Genomic DNA, 22691 nt, shown 5'->3' on the forward strand with positions numbered 1-22691 from the left:
TGCATAGAATTTAATATTTAATGCAATGACGTAAACGCGCAAATGCACATTAACAAAGTTCTCAAGTAATGGAAAAAATAAAGGAAATGCTGCGTAGAATATCATTTTTAATGAAAGGCTACAAGCGCAATAATTCGCACTAACAAAGTACTCCAGTAATCTAATAAATAAAGGGAATGATGCATAGAATATCATTATTAATGCAAGGATTTAGTTCGTCTTCCTCGTTCGACCTCTTGCAGCCCTCCCTATTGCATACCACATGATACCAAGTAGTAACACCGTCCGACGCCTTCCTCATTCCTTGTTTGCGCGTATCAAACCCAACAGCGCGGGCATACACATCATAAAACGCAAAAGCAAAAGCTATGGATTGGAACTTCTGCCCAACCACAGGCTTCAATTGTGGAGATCATTCAGGTATAACGAACACTATACATAAAACGAAAGAAAAAACATATCAGAATTTATTATCATTACATGATACAAATCGTACATTACAACTAAAAAATAGTGCATTAGAATAGAATATTTGAACATTACATACGACGATTAATACCACACTGTAGCCGAGATAATAACTAAACCCTAGTCAAAACAATGAAGCGCGTCGACTCAATAACTAAACCCTAGTCAATCATCGCTGATTGGAGAAATATGATTACCTTCTTCCATTTTGTAGAAATCGAAATCAATCAACGATTGCTGCCAAAAACGTTTTTCAACGAGCAACAAAAGTTAATAGTTTACGTACTAATGTTTCAACAGCGTTTTTTCTGGACGATGAAATATCTTCAACGGAGAAGAAGGGAGAAAAGATTGCACAGAAAATTTGGGTAGAATCGTTTATTTCTGTAGAAAAAACCGATACAATCATGAGAAGAGAAAATCAAGGACTTACCATAACTAACTATATTGTGTATTCCTAATCAGCCCTTTTCGTCAAATTCAATGATTAAAAATAAATAAATCAGCCTCTATTTTGGGCCATTAGATCTCTAAAATGGAAGGCCAAGATTAAAAAGGACAATAGAACATAATATTAGAAAAGGATATGAATACATCCCTATATATATATATATAGGGTAGTGATATAATGAAAACCATATATATAATGAAAACTCAAAACTTTAATCTTAGCCACTAATTATTAGTTATCAACGCTTATTATATTTCCAGATTATTAATTTCAATAACCTCTATGAATCTGGCAACAGAGGACATATTAGACATTTTCATAATAGAGTGAATCATTTATTTATGGAATAATTATGCAATCCCGATTTCGTCGTTCTCTCTCCTTCCACTATTCACGTTAACTAATCAGTTTCAATTACTCACAAAATCAACACAAAAGCAATGTAAGTTTCTGTACGGAATACACCTAAAATCATATCACAAGATCAACACAAATCAACGCGCAATCAATACAAATTCAGCACAAACTCAGCAGACCAAATTCAACAGCAGAGACTATTACCAACAGATATCAGAATTCAATAGCAGAGACTATTACCAACAAAAATACGATTTCAACTGCAGAGACTATCAGAATTCTACTGCAGAGACTATTACCAACAAAAATACGATTTCAAAAGCAGAACAAAATAATCAAGCAATTTAAACGTAAAAATCAATATATAATCAACACGATTTCAACAAAAAATTCAACATCAACACAAGATCAACACAGGATCAACGCAATTTCAACGCATAATTCAAGCCATTTCAACTGCAGAGACTATTAGAATTCTACTGCACAGTCTATTACCAACCAAAATTCGATTTCAAAATCAGACCAAAATAATCAAGCAATTTAAACGTAAGAATCAATATAGAATCAACACGATTTCAACCCAAAATTTAACATCAATACAGGATCAACACAGGATCAACGCAATTTCAACGCATAATTCAAGCCATTTCAACTGCAGAGACTATCAGAATTCTACTGCACAGCCTATTACCAACCAAAATTCGATTTCAAAATCAGACCAAAACAATCAAGCAATTTAAACGTAAGAATCAATATTGAATCAACATGATTTCAACCCAAAATTAAACATCAACACAGGATCAACACAATTTCAACACAAAATTCAAGCATTTTGTTGCGGGAAAAAATTTCACTTCTTGTTTGAACTAGGGTTTTGGTTGTATCAACTTGAATTTTGTGCTTTTTTTCAACCAAGTTTAAGTTTTGACGTCAATTATGTGTTAAGATCTGAAAATTTTTGGTTTTGGAAAGTGGGAGAGAAATCAGGATGACAAACCGTTCAAAAATAATCTCACAAAAATACCCCTTGTTGATAAAATACATACTTTTGTTGAGATTAAAAAACAACGCAATATTAAACACAGATCTGTAAAAATTAGTGGCTAGGATTATGCCTATATGTGGCTATGTGCGTGTTTTTCATTGTAAGATCGAATTTCTGCAGCTACAGATAAACATGTTACTAAGGTTAATACAGTATGAGATATGAAGAGTAAATTGGTGGGCTTTGTAGGAGTAACTAGTAAAAGATCCATAAAACGAATATTCATATCGAACCATAAAACGAATATTCAACAATACATGAATTAAAAAGAGATACGGAGTACTGTTTAGCAGAAGCATTCAAGAGCGAATGACATTAATATACTCCATGGACACATGTTACTCAACACCGCTCATCATCGTTGCCGCTCAATATTTACATTTTTAAAACATGTGCAGGACTGAGGACTTGATATACTCCATGGACACATGCCATACGTTGTTAATTTGAAGTGTTTGCCTAAGTTGTACTCCCTCCGTTTATGAAATAATGTCCAATTTTGCTATTTTGGGATGTCCGTGATTTAAAGTCTAATTACTCTTTTTTCTAGTTTAGGTAAGGTGACACACCATTCATCTAACTTATTACACTCACGTTCTATTATAAAACCAATATATAAAAGTGGGTCCACTTTCCACTAACTCATTTCCACATTGTTCTTCACAAAATCAAACAACTTCTTAAAATCCTTGTCGAGTTCAAATATGACTATAAATGGCGGACGAATGGAGTAACTTCATTAGTCCCAATCTCACTGACGCCATTACTCACAACCAAACTTCAGTGATCCGATAGCAGTGGAATCTTTATCCTGATGGTTGTCCCTTCCCCATCATCCCGAGCCGCCCGCTCACAAAAAAGAGAAGATAGTTTAATGATCCATGGAATCATGAAATCAGAGTATTGATATTGCAACTAGTCTTCATGTTGTTGTTGTATATTTTTGGGAAGGGGGAGATAACCTATGCATTAAATTTGAACAAGAGCCCAGAGCATCAACATTTACCAGGGGCATCAAATAAAAAATCTTACTAACAAAAAAGCCACAGGTCTTCGACTTATACAAGTCCAGAGGAAACAATTTCATAGATTAATAGTGCAACACACCCACATAATGGACCAAAATGATAGGATGAATGAAGCATATGCACTATTGTAAAATAAAGCAAAAGAGGAACCAAATGAGGATGGAAGTAGGCATCCCATTTTTTGCAAAATGGATAAACAGTAAAACCACAACTAGAGAAGCAAACAACAGTAATAATATAGTGGCTACAAGCAACAGCCAAAGATCTCTAAATTGCATAAAAGACAAACTAAATCAATAAACGAATGGAATCTTACCGTCAGGCCTTTAACGATGCTCTCATTACTATGCCCGACAGTATCAGTTTTCCTTTCGCTACAACTTCACTGTATTCATGGAATGAAGTGTTTGAAGATGTTACTGCTGTCTTAAATAAGGTCTAAGCTTGTCAGCCGAGTTCTGAATTACTCTCTCAGCCAGTTTCTTCGCAATTGGTGTAACATCCTGTCAATGCATTTCTGTCAGCACCTCATAGAACATGATCTATAATATTTAAAAATAAGTTAAAATAATATTAATAGTTATTTATATTTAATTATTTTATTTTTCAATAAATCTTAAGATTGTAAATTATAAAATGACTATATATATAACTTAATTTCCTAGTATTAGTATCACCCAACTAATTTGGTCGATGACCATTAAGTCGATTTTATTGTATACGTACTATGCATCTTCAAGCAAAAATTGTGAAACAAAATTAAATATGATAATACAAGAGTGAAAATAATTTAAACTGATAATTATTAAGTCAATTCTAATAATGTTAACTATGGACGTTGCTCGAAGTCTACATGATTGAAATACTTAGTAAAATACTATAAGTTTGAATTTAAATATTTTAGAAATGAATTAGCCATAAGAAATCAGTTACAAACTCATAGAATATTATTTTAACTTTATCAGATTTAATGTTGTTACATAGATTTGTTTTAAAATTTTACTCCATATATATCAATTCAATTTGAACTTAGGGCCGATTCCATAAGTAAAAGATTACTCCCTCCGTCCCAGTTTAAGAGTCACTTTTTGCCATAAAAGTCCGTCCCAGTTTAAGAGTCACTTTTAGTATTTTCCATATTTGTTCATACAATTTTACCCCATTCTTCATCAAAATTACATAAAAATGCCATTACCTACATTAAAATAAACCAAAATAAAAATCAAACATTTAATTAACCCCAACCCCCCCAACCCACCTAACCCTACCCTCATTTGACTTTCATCTATCTCTCTCTCTCCCGACTGTGTTTCTTCGATCTAGAAGAAACCTAATCGTCGCCTCCGATTCATCTAGAACGGAGCCCTAATCCCCGCCTCCGATTAATCGCCTCTCTAAAACCGCCGTTACTCCATCACCGTTGCCTTTTCATGGCCGATGAATGGGTTGCAACCCCGGATTTTGAATCGTCAGAAACCCTAATCGTCCCTGAAACACCACCGGAGGTCCTTGACCGGTGGGAAATCGAACGAGCGGTGGATTTGTACCACCGATCGGGAAATCGACAACCGTTTGGCGGCGTTGACGGTTCTGAAACGCCTCCACCATCTGACGTCGTCCAAGAATCTGAATTTCTTCCACCGGCTGGGGTCTTCGACGGATCTGAAACCCCACCACCGTCTGAGGGCTTTGAAGGATCTCAACCACCGTTCCAGCCCTATGACGACTCTGCAACGCAGGCACCATCCCTGCCCTTTGACGAGTCTGAAACGCAGGCACCGTCCCTGCCCTTTGACGACTCTGAAACTGAACCACCGTCCCACCCCTTTGCCGACTCTAAAGCTCAACCACCGTCTTCATCAAAGGTGGAGTACACCGAGAATGAGAAAGCAATGTTGTTGATCTTGTTGCCTAGCATGAAAGATTTCCTCTAATCTGTGAGTATTTTTTCTGAGTAAGCCACCCCCTGTATTGGGTTTGGAGGCTGTTTCTATGGAATTGATTGAGGAATATTGATGCCTTGGCTATGTTGGAGGTTCTGATCTTGTGTGATGGTTTGGAGGCTCTGATTTTGTCTGATTGTTTCTCTGTGATGACTTTTTTGTGAGCGTTTGACATGCTATTGTGTGTATAAACTGTCTTGGTTGGATTATTATGATTAGAGCCACCCCTTTGATGGTTTGGAGGCTTTGATCTTGTGTGATTGATCCTCTGTGATGAAAATTTTCTGAGAGATGCATGCTATTATGTGTACACACTGCCTTGGTTGGTTTATTATGCTTAGAGCCACCCCTTTAATGTTTGGAGGCTCTGATCTTGTGTGATTGGCATGCTATTATGTGTCTACACTGCCTTGGTTGGGTTATGATGCTTACTGCCACCCCTTTGATGGTTTGGAGGCTCTGATCTTGTGAGATTGGTGCCTTGTGATGAAATTTTGTTGAGATTAGCAATGCTATTATGTATATACACAGCCTTGGTTGGGTTATGATGCTTAGAGCCACCCCTTTGATGGTTTGGAGGCTCTGATCTTGTGTGATTGGTCCTCTGTGATGAAAATTTTCTGAGAGATGCATGCTATTATGTGTATACACTGCCTTGGTTGGTTTATTGTGCTTAGAGCCACCCCTTTGATGGTGTGGAGGCTCTGATAAGCCACCCCTTTCATGGTTTGGAGTCTTAGGGCATATGATGAACCTTTTGTGATGGTTTTTAAACAAAAACACCCACTTATAGCAGTTACACTTGCAATTCATACATACTGCAGCTTATATATTGCAGCCTATATACCCTAACCCAAAATAAAGGCTGCAAACCAAAAAACAAGTTTACATCCTAAACACCAACCTAATTTGATGCTTATACTGTAAACCCCATGACCCAAGTGCCCTATCTACAACCCTAACACAGTGCTTAGATGCCCTATGTGATATGAGCCACCCACATCATTCTCAGGGAGTAGTAGATACTCCAAGCTGCCCCTTACAAGAGTTTCTTCAACCTCAAGTGAGGTTGGAAGCCCCACTGTCCTACTCAACCTATCTTTGTTCAAGTGGGGTATTTTGTAGTTGTTGCCCCCATGGACTTCTAGGATCTTGCTTAAACAGCTTTGCAATGTTAGGAAAACCTTGTTCAGAGTTTGTGGTGTGAGTTCCTCAAAAGAACTCCAAACATTTGCCAACAATTCATCTATATTGGTGGCTAGTTTGTCATCTTGTAGTGACTGTATAGCCCTAAAAAATCCAAGGTCCAGCACATTAGTATCTGGGGAGTTGGCTGGTTGGCTAATTAGATGGAATTTAAAACCATCTGTACTTGCAGCAGCCTCAAATTGGAAGTCAGAGGATGTGAGGTGGGGTTTGGCATTATCTTGTTGGATGTATATTTCCTTGCTTGCATTGGCTGGCCACTTAGCCTTGATTGCTGGAATAATCTGTGCATGATTTGTGATTGAATGCTTAGATGACTAAGTGATGACATTACTAATGTCTGATAGCATTGTGAAACAAAGAAATGTACAAACCTGATTAAGGAGACATTCTCTCATGGCTTCCTTGTTAACTGATGGGATAGGCTTTGTCTCAAGTGTCCCTCTTGGCCTATTCTTTGACTTTCTTTTGGCTGGAACTTGCTCTGTGAATGGAAATATGCCTATTTTACCATCAAAGATGGTCTGCCCATCACTGCCAAACATTGGCCTACTGACAGCACACATGAACATCACTTTAGTGATGAATCTTTTTGACTTACAAGACCTGTAAGGCTCATCCTCATCCGGCAACAGGTAGTATCTGTCTGAAGTCTTTGTCATGTAGAACCATTTCTCATCAATATGAACAATGTTATGCATTGCATGATAGAGAAGCTTACCTTCAGCTATGGTTGGCTGAATATGAGTCAGACACCATCTCATTCTTGAAATTTTGTTTGCATCAGTGAGTGCAGGCTTGATGGCATTTGTATGTGGTCTTATCTTGTTAGCCTTGGACCATCTGCCAGCTGTGGTCTTGCTAACTTGCATCTTTATAGCAAGTTTTCTTATGGAGGATCTCTCAAGCATAGACAAGTGTCTAAACTTGTCTTCATCAAGGTCTATTTTACCTTTTGTCTTGGTATAACCTGATGCTTTTCCTTTCATGACAACAGGTTCTCCTTGTTCCATTTGATGACTGGCTATCCTCCATAAGCGGCTGACTGTCCTTGGATGCACTTTGAATTTGTTGGCTGCATCTTTCAATGAACCATGTGGAAGTGCTCCAGCACGGCATTGCTGTTGAAGGAACTGCACAATAAGGTTCTTCTCTTGGCTGCTCAAACTCAGAGAGGCCCTCGACCCTTGCCCAAACTCTGCCTCTTGAAGAGGCTCTGCCTCTGGAAACTGTTCTGCCTCTGGAAATTGATCTTCCTCTTCAAATAACTCTTGCTCCATCTCCTCCTCCATCTCTTGCTCCATCTCCATTGCCCAATGATGAGAATTTTCTGAGGGTAAATTAGCTATAAATATGTTTGCTTTCTTTTTTGGTAGGTAGATTAGAAGTGGTTGATAGTAATGGTGGAGTGAATGTATTTATAGGTGTACCTTAGCATTTGATTTTTCCCTCCATGGATTGTACTAATTCCCTCCTAATTTTGGAGTTTGAATTAATGAAAAAATTGTTTCCCTCTTGTTTGTTTTGTTAAATTTTGGCCGATGGCCTCTTCACCTTTTAGGTGACTTAATTGTTGTTTTTATTAATCATATTGAAACATTTAAAATCTTAAGTTTATTTAATTTAATGAATTTGTCTTACAAGTCAACATTAAACATATTTTTACACCTAAAACTTAATTTAATGAATTTGTCTAACAAGTCAACATTAAACATATTTTTACACCTAAAAAGTCAAAAGGGACTCACTTTCAACCAACTCAATTCATTTATTACACATTCTACCTTCTCACTTCATTTATTACACACCCCACCTTCTCACTTCATTTATTACACACCCCACCTTCTCACTTCATTTATTACACACATCAATTCTTTCTTAAAACCCGAGCCATAACTATAACTGACTCCTAATATGGGACGGAGGGAGTAATTCATATAGTTTCACTACAAAAAAATCGCTATTTAGTGGCGGAAATATCCGCCACTAAACCTTATATTTCCGCCACTACGGTTTACTGACGGAAAACAGTTCGCCAGAGAAATTCCGCCACTAAAAATTTAAAATAGTGGCGGATTTGGAGCGCCATTGTTAGTGGCGGATTTGTATCCGCCACTTCACATTCCGCCACTATTCCGCCACTAACATATAATGCTATTTAGTGGCAGATGAATCCGCCACTATATTTTGTAGTAGAAATTTTGATTTTATTTATTTTTATTCACCCACCCTGGAGATAATTTTTCCAACAAATAAATAAATAATTTTTTCATGGCAAAAGTAACAATAGATACTCGAATACTCGTTAGTTACTCAAAATTACTCATAACACCAAAGTTTAATAATATTGAGTATAAGTGCAAATTCTAAAACTTAGTTAATAACAAAATAACGTTATGTTCTTGTAGAATAATCTTCAGGTCGGGCAGTCTCGTGTTTTCCTGTCAGCCTTCGCTCGTTTCTCTTTTCCGCATGCGCTGATGGTTCACTTGGAAATTCCTCTCTCATGCTCAGGGTGCTGAAGTTTGAAAGAACACACACAAACTCATGCATAAGTAATTAACTAAAAATTTAACTGTAGCAGTAGCCCAACAAGGCAACAATACCTGTAATAGGTGTGACATTCTGCTCCGTTCCAGTCCCTAAACCATCAAACGATCAAGAATAGATTAGCTAGCTACCATCAAATTGACAGTAGATCAATTGGTTTTGGATCTATAGTGAGCACAACTCCAGTTGGTTCTGCAATTCTCTGTCAAGAAATACAACCCAATTTTGTTTATTGATCTCAAGAAATTTACTATAAACAATGGCGTACCTCAAGCAGGTATCTTGCGCACCAGATGTGGTCTCCGGCTTTAATCCCAACACTTGGACCAACTTGAAACCCCCACTGCAAGAATCAAGCAACATTAGTATTCTATTAAGGGCAATGTGTTTGTGTGTATTTTATGAAACAAGATTAACTGAGGAAAGATACCTAACCTGGGATAACCTCCCCATTAGTACCACTTATGTTCATCCCAGCATAAAACAAACTTTGTAATGAGCATCGGATATGTTGCTTCCAAACGACTTATCTGCTTCAGTCGCGCAGTAGTAAGGCAAACACCAAATATGTGATATGAACATAGTAGATGAGCTTACATTAGGAAAAAGCGAAGGGCCTTCGAAGTTTTGATCAATATATCGAATCAAGTCAAGACAAAAATCTAGTGATGGCATCCTACACAGGGAAATGCAAACAAAAATCTAAAAATAACTTGAAATCAACTAGTTTTCAACTATCATCAAATCTAAAATAACTCAAATGTGTGGACCTTGTTCTCTGGGCAAAATGAGCATAGGGGCATGTGTAAGAAATATACAGCCTAAAATTGAAGAAATTAAACTAATTAGAATATAAGGATCCAAACATATAAAGTAAAAAGACAAAAAAAAGTAATGGACTTTTAATGGATTACTTTAGGTTCCATCAAAGATTGCTGGATGAAGTAAAACCTTAAAAAAAATTATAGCACATTACTTAGAAAAAGAAACTAAAATAACACCTTAACATCATTAATTTTAACTTCATATAAGATGTTTCTTCAAGAAGATGTCACAAAGATGCATCAACAGAGAGCATTCAGAGAAAAAAGTGAGCAAGGAGAGAAAAGAAAGGAGGCACCAAGCCTAATTCTTAGAAAAAAGTCATGAAGCAAATATCATGCATGCTAACATCATTACAACGAGCAAGAGGCAAGTCCATTTTCACATAAAAAGCTTCTCACTCATTCATAAAGACTTGCAGTTAACAGAGAGTTTAATATGGAAGAAAATAATCATTCATTCATGGTGGCAACACTAACACTAATAAGTTTCTACAGTCCTAAGTTTCTATTATGTACGGAATAAAAAATAAACATAGCATCCAAGACAAAATAAAATAAAGATTTCATGATTGAAGAAGAAAGCACTCACTTGTTTTCTGCTTTTGACTTCTCACTCTCTTCACAAGACAAGAATTTCCAGCAAAATGAGATCTGTGAGAGTGAGTACCTCTGCCCATAGATCCTTCACGTTTACTCTCCTCAATTTCTTCAGGCTCTGGCAATAAAAACAGAAATGCTTCACAAATTAATTGTTCCTCTTATCCCCCAAAATAACGTCGAAATTTCAGCAGAAAAGAAAATCGATAGTTTTGAACCAACTGAAAATCAGTTCAATTCCTGCAATAATTTAGCCTGAATTACAATTAAGAGGTCGAATTTAAGGGAATTACTTTCAACTATGGCAAGGGCTTTGAAATCATCAACCGCAGGCTTCTCTTCCGCCACTTCAGAGAGAAGAGGCAGAATTTACCAATTGTTATGTCGACAAGCAAGGAATGAGAACGAACAAATGTTAAATGAGAAAATAGAGAATCGAAGAAAGGCTGGGATAAACAAGGATACCATGGTGGCAGTGGCGACCGCGGTTGTTGCGAAATGCGAGCGGGCGACGGAAATGGAGCTGGAGCTGGAGCGGCGAACGGCGGAGACGTGCTGGAGTGGCGACGGCTACGGCGGGGAGGATTCGCGCACTCAGAATGAAAAGCGTAAATCTGTGCCCTAATTTAATTCAGATTCGGAAAAGAAAATGTTACTTCAAAATTGAGTTGCACAACAACGATATTGAAGCTTGAATGAACAATAAATTTACCCCCCTATATCAACCGTAAGGACACCGAGGCACCAGCGTGGATCGAGCACAGTGGGCGACGACAACGGAGCTGGAGCTGGAGCGGCGATCGGCGGCGACGGAGCTGGAGCGGCGAACGGCGGCGACGGGCTGGAGTGGCGACGGCAACGACGGGAAGATTTCGCAGAGTGAATTGAATAAATGCGTGAATTCTAAGTGTGCCCTAGTATAATTCAGATTTGTTACAGTGGCGGAAATAATTGGAGGAAATCCGCCACTCTTTTTTATTATTTATTATATTTATATTTTTTATTGAAAAATGATTTTTTTGGCGGAACTAATCCGCCACTGCTATGGGCAAATTAAAATCCGCCACAGATCCGTCAGTATTCCGCCACTGACTGTTGTAGCGGATTATCCGCCACTATTCAGCCAGTATTACTGACGGAAATAGTCCGCCAGTAAAATCCGCCAGTAATATAGACTTTTTTTGTAGTGTTTTTCTAAGATCACAGAGGACTAGATAATTCTTTTGCGAACTTCATTAGCCCAACAGAATCCGAAGCTCTAGGTCCAAAATTGGACTTAGGAATCTCTTTTGCCGTGCTCTGAAAACTCGTGCTTGGAGGTTTTGTATTGTTAACCGAGGATCTGACATTTGTGCTACTCCTATTTTGACATTCATCCTTAGTTGATCTGTCTTGTTGCTCACGTTGAACTCTATCACTCTCAGGGAAGCTGCGATCCTTGAGCAAATTGAAATCGGGACTGCTATCTCTACTTACCCAAATTGAAATCGGGACTGCTATCTCTACTTACCCCAATGGCATTAGTATCACTTGGCAAGCCACTAGTCTGACTTGATACATCTGGTCTTCACAAAGGGGTGTGAACCGCAGGTATCTCCATTTTAGTTTGATTGTAACAATCCTGCCACTGTTGTTGATCATATGCGTGGCGTTCTTGTTGCACGCGATAGTCCCAGGTAGGGAGTCCGTAACTCGGCGCCCCATACGGTGGAGCTGGGTCCAGCTGTGACGGCTGCTGTCCGGGTGGATCCCAGCAGGTAGGGAGTCCGTAACTCGGCGCCCCATACGGTGGAGCTGGGTCCAGCTGTGACGGCTGCTGTCTGGGTGGATCCCAGCAGGTTGCATGCTGTGGTTGGACCGGCTGCAGTGGCTGAAAAGGGGACTGCCACTCTGGTTGATCATATGGCATCTCGTGGTGTGGCTGATAAGCCACATGTATTGACGTCGATTGATTGCGTTAGATGGGCGATGACTGCTAACTGTGGGGGTTGGAATGCCGGCGCCGTTTAGCCGGACGGGGGTTGTGTTTGCTGATCATATAGCAGAGTCGTAGGGACTGGTGGATACCCCACGTTCTGGTATGCTGATTGTTAGTAGTGAGGCAGCGGTGCGTGCGGATTCTTGTCCATGACTGCGAACTGTGGCTGCCTGTACGGCGACGGTGGTGGGTACGGTTCTGGTTGGTAGGACGACGGCTGCTGGTCTTAAAGATGGTAATCGAGAGAGGCGAGGTTAGGGTAACTCATATTGAGAAAGCGTTTGGGAGTAGAAGATCGGTTTTTGTATATTTCTGTGTTGTATTACAATAGACTTCATCACCTTATTATATAGGTGTGAGAATTTTCTATCTATGGTAAATACAATCAATCTATTCTAGGAAAATATGTAATGGTATCAATCCTAGTCAATCAAATATTCTTCACCATTAATTCTGTAATCTTCTCTTCTTTTATTATGTCTTGACACTCCCCCTCAAGTTGAGCAATGGTATCTCCGATGCTTAACTTGCCCAATATTTCGTTGAAGACCTTTGGATGGACAGCTTTGGTGAGTATGTCCGCAAGCTGTTCCTCTGAGCGAACAAAGGGAAATTCAATGATGCCTCCTTCCAATTTTTCTTTGATAAAGTGGCGATCAACTTCCACATGCTTCGTTCTGTCATGTTGTACTGGATTTTCTGAGATACTAATGGCCGCCTTATTATCGCAGAATAACTGACTTTTCCGTGTAGGCGGAAAACCAATTTCTGTCAATAATCTCCTCAACCACAGAATCTCCATGAGTCCACTCTTCATTCCTCGGAACTCAGCTTCAGCACTTGACAGAGCTACAACTTTTTGTTTTTTGCTTCTCCAAGTGACTAGATTCCCTCCGATGAAGGTGAAATAACCTCCTGTAGATTTTCTATCCACCGGATTGCTTGCCCAATCAGCATCGGTGTATCCATCAATCTCCAAGTCTTCTCTCTTTGCTAGGAATACTCCATAACCTACAGTACCTTTTAAGTACCGTACTATCCTCAATGCGGCCTACATATGATTGGCTTGTGGTTGGTGCATGAACTGACTTACTATACCCACAGCGTATGTGATGTCCGGTCTAGTATGTGAGAGATAGATCAGCTTTCCGACCAGTCTTTGATACCTTTCCTTGTCTGCCAGCTCTGCTCCTTCCTCTATTTTCAAGCCATGGTTGGGAACCATTGGAGTGTCAGCGGGCTTGCACTCGAGGAGACCTGTTTCTGTCAATAGGTCTAGGACGTACTTCTTTTGCCTTAGGAATATTCCGTGTCTGGATCGTAACACTTCAATCCCCAAGAAGTATTTGAGTGCTCCTAGGTTTTCATCTCGAATTCTCTGAATAGATTTTCCTTCAACCTCTGGATTTCTTCTACATCGTCTCCAGTAATAATCATGTCATCAACATAAATAATCAGACATGTTACCTTGTTATCTCTCCTTTTTGTGAAGAGCGTGTGGTCTGAGTGACTTTGCTGGAATCCATGTTTGAACATTGCTTGGCAGAATCTCCCGAACCAGATCCGTGGAGACTGTTTCAACCCATACAAGGTTTTTCGTAGTCGACAGACTTCTCCTCGTCCAAATTCTTCAGAAAATCCTGGTGGGACTTCCATGTAAACTTCCTTGTTCTTTTCTAGTTCTCCATGGAGGAAGGCGTTCGTCACATCGAACTGGTGTAGTGACCAGTCTTTGCACACTGCTACAGATAATAGTGCTCGCACAGTATCCATCTTTGCGACTGGGGAGAATGTCTCCTCATAATCTACTCCATACACTTGGGTGTACCCTTTTGCCACAAGTCTCGCCTTATATCTCTCGATTGAACCATCTGCTCTTCTTTTTATGGTGAATATCCACCGACATCCAACTGGCTTCTTTCCCTCTGGCAATGTGCATTTCTCCCATGTGCCATTCTTTACTAGGGCATCTATCTCCCTCTTCATGGCTTCTCTCCAATGCTTATGTTTGTTTGCCTCATCAAATGACTGTGGAATGTTTTCTTCCTCATATAAGGCAGCTTCGAAGGCCCGAGCCATTTCTGATAGGTGACTTTGAGCAATATTGGATTGCGTATTTTGCCTTTCTCCCCTTCCAGTCTGGTGAGTACCTTCGAGGAGGGATTCCTCTTGTAATTCTCCGAGGTAGTTCATATGGATCTCCTGTATCTCCATTTCTTCCACTAGCTCCACATTCCCCAGTACTGCCCCTATCAAGATTAGTGTGATCCGAAGGTATATTATTCAAATCTGAACTGTTTACCTCAGGAATCGAAGGCGGGGTTGACGGCTGGACAATGTCACTTTGTTCGTCGTTCTGTATTATAGGACTTGACGGCCCGGCGGTGCTGCTCACTTCCTCAGGTGGACCAACGTCTGTGACAGGGCTTGGCTGTGACTCTCCCCCTGTCTGGTGTTCCCCTGGATGTGGCTCTCCCCCTAAGTGGTGGTTTTCAATATCTGGTAGCCAATCTAGGAGGTCATTGTTTGGACTATGTTCCGAAGGTTTGTGTCTCCCCCTGACTACTGGATTGGCTGTAGAAGTATTCCCCCTCTACAAAGTCACATCATGGTGGTGTGCATCCGACGGGTGTGTGGGTCATAACATCGGTAGCCTTTTTGGTTTTTTCCATAGCCAAGGAAAACACATTTGAGGGCGCAGGGATCAAATTTTGAACGTTCGTGCTTAGGGATATGGACAAAGACGGAACAACCAAAAACTCTGGGTTCAAGGGATAAGGAGGATGGGATTTCAAAGTGTTGTGAAAAAATTTCTAAGGGTGTTTTGAAGTGAAGAATCCCGGTAGGTAGACGATTTATGAGGTAGACGGCGGTAGCGATAGCTTCGGGCCAAAAGGATTTTGGAATTTTGGATTCAATTAAGAGGGCTCGGGTAATTTCCAGGATGTAACGGTTTTTTCTTTCAGCCACTCCATTCTGTTCCGGGGTGTACGCACACGAGGTTTGGTGGACCAATCCCTTTAGTTTAAAAAATTCCTGCATTTTATTGTTGACAAATTCCCCCCCATTGTCTGATCTAAGGATCTGGATAGTGTGGTTGTACTGGGTTTGAATAAGATTATAGAACTCTACGAACTTATCAAACACCTCATGTTTATTTTTCAAAAAATAGATCCAGGTCATACGGGAGTAATCATCAATAAACAACACAAAATACCGAAAGCCGTGCCCCCCAGTGACGGGAGCAGGACCCCAAACATCAGAATGTACTAAAGCAAAAGGAGATTGTACTCTCGTATTGTTCAACTTAAAGGAATGTCTATGGTTTTTAGCTAGTACACAAGTATCACAATGAAAGGATTTCAAAGAAGTAGCTAATTCAGGAAAAATAAGTCGAAAATATCCTAAAGACGGGTGTCCTAACCGACGATGCCATAGCCAAGCCTGTCTTTCTGTCGGTCCGGGAGTCAGTATCATTGCAGTACTCTGTTGGGCTATCTCGTCCACATAGTACAGTCCGCCTCGCTCAGTGCCACGCCCAACTATCGTCCCCGTCTTGATATCCTGCAACATGCAAAATTGAGGTTGCATTAGTAATTTACAGTTCAGTTCTTTTGTCACATGACTAATAGACAACAATTTATGTGATAACGACGGGACATAGAGGCAATTAGAGAGGCGTAGAGTGGGCGAAATATTAATTGTGCCAGCCCCCATAACTCGTGCTAGGTCCCCACTGGCAGTCTGGACAAAGGTTTTATTTGCCGTGGAGATAGATATAAAATCTGAGGCCTCAAAGGAGATTGTATCCGTCGCCCCACAGTCAAAGATCCAGTGAGGATCCTTCGGGCCCGACACGGATGTAGAGGAACAGGCTAAGGCATCAAATGAGTTCCGACACGGTATGGAGGGCTGATATTCAACTGGGACTGATTGTTGGGGTGTAATTTGCAAGGTTTTTGCAATTTGGGGTTTAATCTGAGATGTAGAGTTTTTGTGGGGTTCAATATGAGAGGGTTTGGGGCGGTGGGGGTTAGTATGGGGTTTCTGGGAGTTTAGGGGTGGTTTCTGAGAGGATATTTTAGGGTGGGGTATCAAGTGGTATTTCGGGTTTCTGGGGGCCGGGATTGCAATTTCCGAAAGTTGGGGTTGTTTAATTTTTGTAAACCTAGCCGCCTCCCCCACTTTCTCGATAGAAACCCTAGCCGCCTCCCCCAATTTCTTCTCCCCCAATTCGCCGGCGATTTCGCCGCTACTGTCGCCGGTGATTTCGCCGGCCATTTCGCCGGCGATGGGCGATGAATTACCTTCTGACCATGTCCGTGCTATGGAGACAGATCCAATTTTGGGCTTCTCCTCCGTGGTCCTCACTTCTCCGCCGTTATTGCCGCCGCTGCCGCCCACCGGATTCTCGGTGTAGGTGTCGCGGTCGAGAGCGACGGCTGCTGATGCTCTTCCGCCTCCGTTGCCTCCGCCGTTTCGGCTTGCATTTCGGGCCTGCCTCGCCTTCTTCATCTCTTCCCACCACTCCGGGAATCCGTGGATGTGGAAACATGTATCCCTGGTGTGTTTCTTCCCTCCACAGTGGTTGCATACCAATTTGCTCCTATCCTCTTCCTTCCGGTAGTTAGCGTTTCTCGGTGGTTGGTGGTGTTGCGATGTGGGCGCCCGATTTCTGTCGATTACGGCGAGGCCCGCTCCAATTCCGTATTCGGAGCAGGTTAATTCGGGCTTGAGACTCAGAAAATTATCATCATAGTCTCGAGTACCTTTCCCGGCTTTTTTTTTCGAACCTGCAAAACACAGCCAAACAAAATGTCAGATTCCGAACCTGAAACACCTCCGAAAAACAACCAGCCAATAACCCTTTCAGCCGAACAATTCGCTGAGTTCATGAGACTAAGTATGTCTCAGAAAAACCCAAACCAACCGCCTTCATCTATTGAATCACTAGGCGAGGTGCGCCTAGCAGAAAAGCTCAACGGGGATAACTACCCCCTATGGGCGAAACTGATGAGGAGGGGGATCCGGGGGAAAGGTCTGGCATCTCACATAACTGGAGTTGCAGATCCTCTCCCACCGACAGACCCAAACTACAATCGATGGCAGCAGCGGGATGATTGTTGTTTCAACTGGATTATAAACAATATTGACGCCAGCCTAGTCAATGAGGTTTCCCAATACGAAACGGCATACGACTTGTGGGATAGTCTAGCCACGACGTATGGAAGCGGCGCCGACCAATTCCAGATTTCAGACCTGCACCGACAAGCATATAGCATCAAACAAGGCAACTTATCACTGGAGGGTTTATGGCAGACACTCCAAGATCTCTGGATCTCAATCGATACCAGAGATCCAAACCCGATGGACACTCCGTCCAGTATTGAAAAGTACAACCAGAACACTCAGCGGCACCGATTGTACCAGTTCTTGTGGGCATTAGACGACCACAGATACGGCAAAATCAAGAGGGAGATCCTCAATATGGAGCCAATTCCAACAGCAAGGAAGGCCTACGGATTAGTCAGACGGGAGTCCGTCAACGAGAAACTACTCAACCCAGAATCAAAGGAGTCTGGTATCAGAGCGGGTCGCCGACTATGGGTCAAATTTAACTGACCCAGCAGTATATCTGGGCCGAAACCGAAAAAATGACTGACCCAGCAGTATATCTTGACTTAAAATTTGGGCCAAGTGGTCCAAAATCGATCAAAAAAAAGTCCAACCCCTCCAAGGTTCACCTTGAAGGGTTTGAGGGAGGGTGTTGGCAATTGAAACTAAAAAATATAACATATGACTGTCCCACATCGGTGTCAAGAGAAAACTGAAACTAGTATATAAGTCTCATGGGCCCTCCTCCTATCACCAATTGGTTTCAGGATGGAACCCATGGATTTCTATCAGCTGGGACTTGTCCGGCTGGTAATGCGTCGCATACGGCAGCTTTCCGTTGGGTGGGTCTGGTGGAGGTCGCGGCTGCGCCCGAAGTTGCCCCACGCAGGACTCAAATTGGGCGATGGTAAACTGCTCCCTCCTACCTACTCCGGTTGGGTATGGGTGTGATGGTGGCTGGCATGGCCAATAATTATAATCAAAGTGAGATAATGACTGCGGCTGACCACTCGATTCATAGTCAATCCAATTTGAGTATTGCATATGATAATCATGTTGGAACTTGTTAAGGGCTAAATCCCTTAACGGCGGTCGGCGGCGTTGCTCGATGGCCGAGAGTGGTTCCAGCGCCCTTCGTCGTGCCGACGCACGTTCCTCTTGCCCTTCGTCGTGGCGATCGACGGTGGCACCACCGTTAAATCGCGTCCTTCACCTTGAGACTCCACAGCTGACTCGTCGACAGCTGGTTGTTGCTCTGCGTCATGAGGTTGTATCGTATCAACTCCCCCTTCCATAGCGACCTCCTTGTCCTCAAGGAGCACATTAGGAAATCGATGACGTATAACGTCCAATGGCTCCCACGTCGGGGAATCCGATTCGTCCAACCAACGCGCCAACACATGCTCCTTCGGCTCACGCTCATCCCCAAAGAACTCCGACGGCAACACCACAGCAGGCTCTGTGTCGCCCCCTGCCACAAACGCGCGCAAAAGACCCACATGAAAAACATTGTGAATTCGGTTCCCCTCAGGCAGACGCAATCTGTAGGCTACTGGACCGATTCGTTCGATAATTTCAAAAGGACCATAATAACGCCTAGCCAATTTAGCCGACATCGATCTTGCTATCGAATGCTGACGGTACGGATGCAACTTCAAAAGGACGCGATCACCGACCCCAAACTCTACGTGCCGGCGATGCTTGTTCTCTGATTCCGTCATCCTTTGCTGCGCCCGCTCTAAGTTGTGTCTCAATTCCTCCAACAATTCTTCTCTTTGACGGATCAAATCTACGACCGAAGGTGGGGTCGCAGCTGACGGCGGGGGATCACTTTCCCGTTCCAATTCCGCAGTTGACTAAGGTCGATGTTTGGGCAAACCAAGCCAATTGGAAGCTCGACACGCCCGCCCACCGGAGAGACATTGAGGCTAACCCCATCAATGGGGAGTTTAAAAAGAGGAATTCCCTTCTCGCATTCCCGTTTTTGAACCCGAGGATGACTCCGCCTTCGATTCCATTGACAACTATAATGAGGAATGAGAGCATTCACATGCCCAAGGAAGTGGAGTGCCGCCACCACCGCCGCCCCAACATCAAGAAGAAGTGGAAGGACATCGCCGCTGGACTAGAGCGAACCGCCGCCGCGGGAGGCCGAGTCCCAATGATGAGTTTCAAGCCAACCTCCGCCCAATTAGGGGATATTTTCTCCTATATGCAAAATATGTCCAACACTTGGGACAACCGTTGGGCGGAGCAACAAAGGGAGAATGCCTACAACTGCCAAGGATGGACGGTTCAAGACGATTGGCGCATGGCGAAGCAACAATTTTGGGAGCAACAAAGGCTAGAGGACGTTCATCAACGTCAACAAATTGAAGAGCTCCAACGGATGGCCGCCGAGGCTCGACAAGAGTGCCAAACCATGAGTGGCGACATCGCCTATCTTATTGGCGCGTTCGACGACCTCAACGCCCGTTTCCCTCCACCTCCTCAAGATTGAAAAAGTCAAGCTCAATGACTTTAAATGAGCATTTGTATCATGTTTTTGGATATTTTAAGACAATTTCTTTTTATGTTTTTGACAATTTTTGCTTTAATTCTAAAGTATTTTTGCTTTTGGTTTAATTTTCTGCTTTGAAATTTTTTTCGCAGGTTCAGACCCTTACATGGCGACTGCCGCAAGTGTTGCGGCGGTCCGCCACCTGAACGCTGGAAAAATCTGACGATATGCGGCGACCACCAGACAGGCCGCGGCGGACCGCCACTTGAGCACAGTTCCCAACCGACCTCTACTCGAAATTTTTCAAGGTATGTTTTCTTTTCAGTAGTTTACTCACGTCCCAACCGACTCTACAAACTTATTTTACACTTTGTTGTAAATAAGTTTGGGGGGATAAAGTGGTGGACCGTGAGTTTAGGTTTTTGTTTTAGGGTTTTCTTTTTGTTTTAAGTTTTTGTTTTTGTTTTTCAAAACCCCGTAGGTGAATTTTGTTTTCTAAAATATTTTCTTGAATCCATGTCATGAACTTAGCATGAAGAACTTAGAAACATGCATGCTTAGGGACACACTTTAGACTGAGTTGCTGATGATACTACATTCCATCCATGTTTAATCGTGGCTTGACGTCTTGATTTGATGGTTTGGTGAAAGGTGCATAATTAGTGAATTGCTTGTTCGCCTTGAATCATGCATATACTTTGTGAGATTTGAGCCTTAATATCCTTCTTGTGTGATTTATCTGTATTCGTGTATATGTTTCTAGAACTTGCTCCTAGTCTGCCTAAGTTTACATAGTGTTTAAGTTGATTTAGGAGGATGATTGGTGATGAGTCTCGTTCTAGGCCTTGGTTACTGGTCAGTATAACGTGCTTTATTGGATAATATCTGCAAAATAGTTGCTAAAGTGTGCAGGTTGGGGTACTAAATCAGGAGGAAAGGAACGGAAGAAATTCGAGTGAAAAAGAAGCAAACGGTGTGCAAAGTCAATATGAGCAGAAAAGGTGCAAACTGGCCAGGATGGATACCACGGAACTGGACACGAGAAGGAAGGACTTTCTTGGAACAATCAACTACTAAAGAGGAACAAAATTGTCATTTCGCATGAAGAGGCAACCCTAGATTTTAGGGCAAGCCACCCTATAAATAGGAGCTGAACATAGGGGAACTTTATCACAACTTTGAAATACACTACTCACTTTTTTGGGAGAATAGCTCCATTAGCTCTTAGTTCCTCTCTAAATCCAGCAGCCTGCCTTGAAGATTCCGGCCACCTGCCGGCGGAGAGTCATCATGCCTGATTCATTCCAGCCGCCGTAGTCCAGTTCCAGTTTTAGAAGAAGCCATCAGCCATTTACATGCTTTCTTTTAATGCTTTCTTAGTTTAAGAACTTGTTCTACTTGCATTTGTCTCGGATTTCAGTAGTTAATCTGTTTGAAGCATATTTTGGTTTGAATGTTTGAATGAAATTAAGTTTTTATGATTTTATTTGAGTTTCAGCTTTGTTATTGCTTTAAATATCTAGATTTTAGTTTACGTGCTTGAATCTGCCTAGCTTTGTTAGATCTAGTTTTTCCTTAAATGTTTACAAGATTTAATCGGTTTAAGTTTCATAAAATGCATGGAATTTGTTTCTGCTTGTTTCTGTCACCCTATCATGTTGACCAGTATGCGTAAATCTCAGTTTTTCTGGCTTTCGTTCTTGATTTCAAGTTAAATATTGCATTTACGAATTTTTGAGCTTGAGCATTCATCAATGGAGTTTGTTAGATCTGGTTAGTTTAGCTTGGTGAAGTAGAAAATGTCACAATCAAAGATATGTTGCTTTTGTTACTCTTTGCTTTTGTACTGAACTTTTTCAGCTTTTCTGCAAATCCAGCAGCCAGTCCTTTGATTCCCTTTGCCTTTTGTCTAGCCATTTTTAGTAAGTTTCATCTAGTAGCTTTTCACATGCACACTCGCACCCTAGTTTACACAAGCATTTTAATTTCTTTTAGCATGCAGCATTTAGAGTCCACCCTGACCTACTAGTCAGGAGGGGTATAGGTCTCATTTTCACCTACCGGGCAGTTTAAGTATATGTTCTATTTTCGTTTTCAAGTTCAAGTTTCCTACTCTAGATATAGGTCCCATTACATTTCATGCCTAGTTTAAGCTCAACCCCAAAAGCATGGTAGCAAACCAATCCTTCCAAAATGTCTTTGCAATTGCACTTCGCCTACATCCATCTCTGTGGGATCGATCCTTACTCCACTATACTAGCCAGTAGAAGTGGGTTGAGGTATTTTTGTTGACAAGAGGTTTTAGGCACAGACCCAACGACACAGCTAGGTCTAGGCACCCTCCTTGCCAGTTGACACGCACACACAAGAGTCGTTGCCATAAAAAACCTCGTCCGTCAATTGGCCATCTTTTCTAGCCTACTTCTATCCAAAATTTTCGACCCTCTCAATTTTTTAAAATTTTTCCCTTTGGAGCCAATTTTGAGCCTTTAAGCCTATTCTTTGGAAGCCAAAATAATGGGGACAATTCCTTGGGTTAGTTAATTTTTGCTATCTTATTTTGTAAAGGAATTGTAGAGATAAGGAAGAAAGTATAAAGGTTGTGTGCTTAAATTTAAAGAAACTACAA

General features: G+C 41.5%; 1 protein-coding gene and 1 pseudogene across 4 annotated transcripts; one reads left to right on the forward strand and one right to left on the reverse strand.

The window, feature by feature from the left end:
* Positions 1-22691, forward strand: part of LOC125210568 — a 59423-nt pseudogene that overhangs the window by 31701 nt on the left and 5031 nt on the right.
* Positions 8790-10928, reverse strand: LOC125213962 (glutamine synthetase, chloroplastic/mitochondrial-like). Of its 4 annotated transcripts, none has more exons than XM_048114786.1 (7): positions 10763-10928; positions 10462-10587; positions 9646-9724; positions 9479-9578; positions 9317-9391; positions 9105-9140; positions 8790-9016 (listed from the first exon to the last, which is right to left on the reverse strand). In XM_048114786.1, exons 4-7 carry the CDS (start codon positions 9499-9501, stop codon positions 8893-8895), a joined length of 258 nt encoding a protein of 85 aa, XP_047970743.1. In that variant the 5' UTR covers positions 9502-9578; positions 9646-9724; positions 10462-10587; positions 10763-10928; the 3' UTR covers positions 8790-8892. The 4 variants fall into 4 exon arrangements, with proteins under 4 accessions (XP_047970743.1, XP_047970745.1, XP_047970742.1 ...); XM_048114788.1 differs by having other exon boundaries at positions 9479-9581; XM_048114785.1 differs by lacking the exon at positions 9646-9724.

The sequence above is a fragment of the Salvia hispanica genome, chromosome 3 (assembly GCF_023119035.1).
Source record: "Salvia hispanica cultivar TCC Black 2014 chromosome 3, UniMelb_Shisp_WGS_1.0, whole genome shotgun sequence".
In the NCBI taxonomy this organism is placed as follows: domain Eukaryota; kingdom Viridiplantae; phylum Streptophyta; class Magnoliopsida; order Lamiales; family Lamiaceae; genus Salvia; species Salvia hispanica.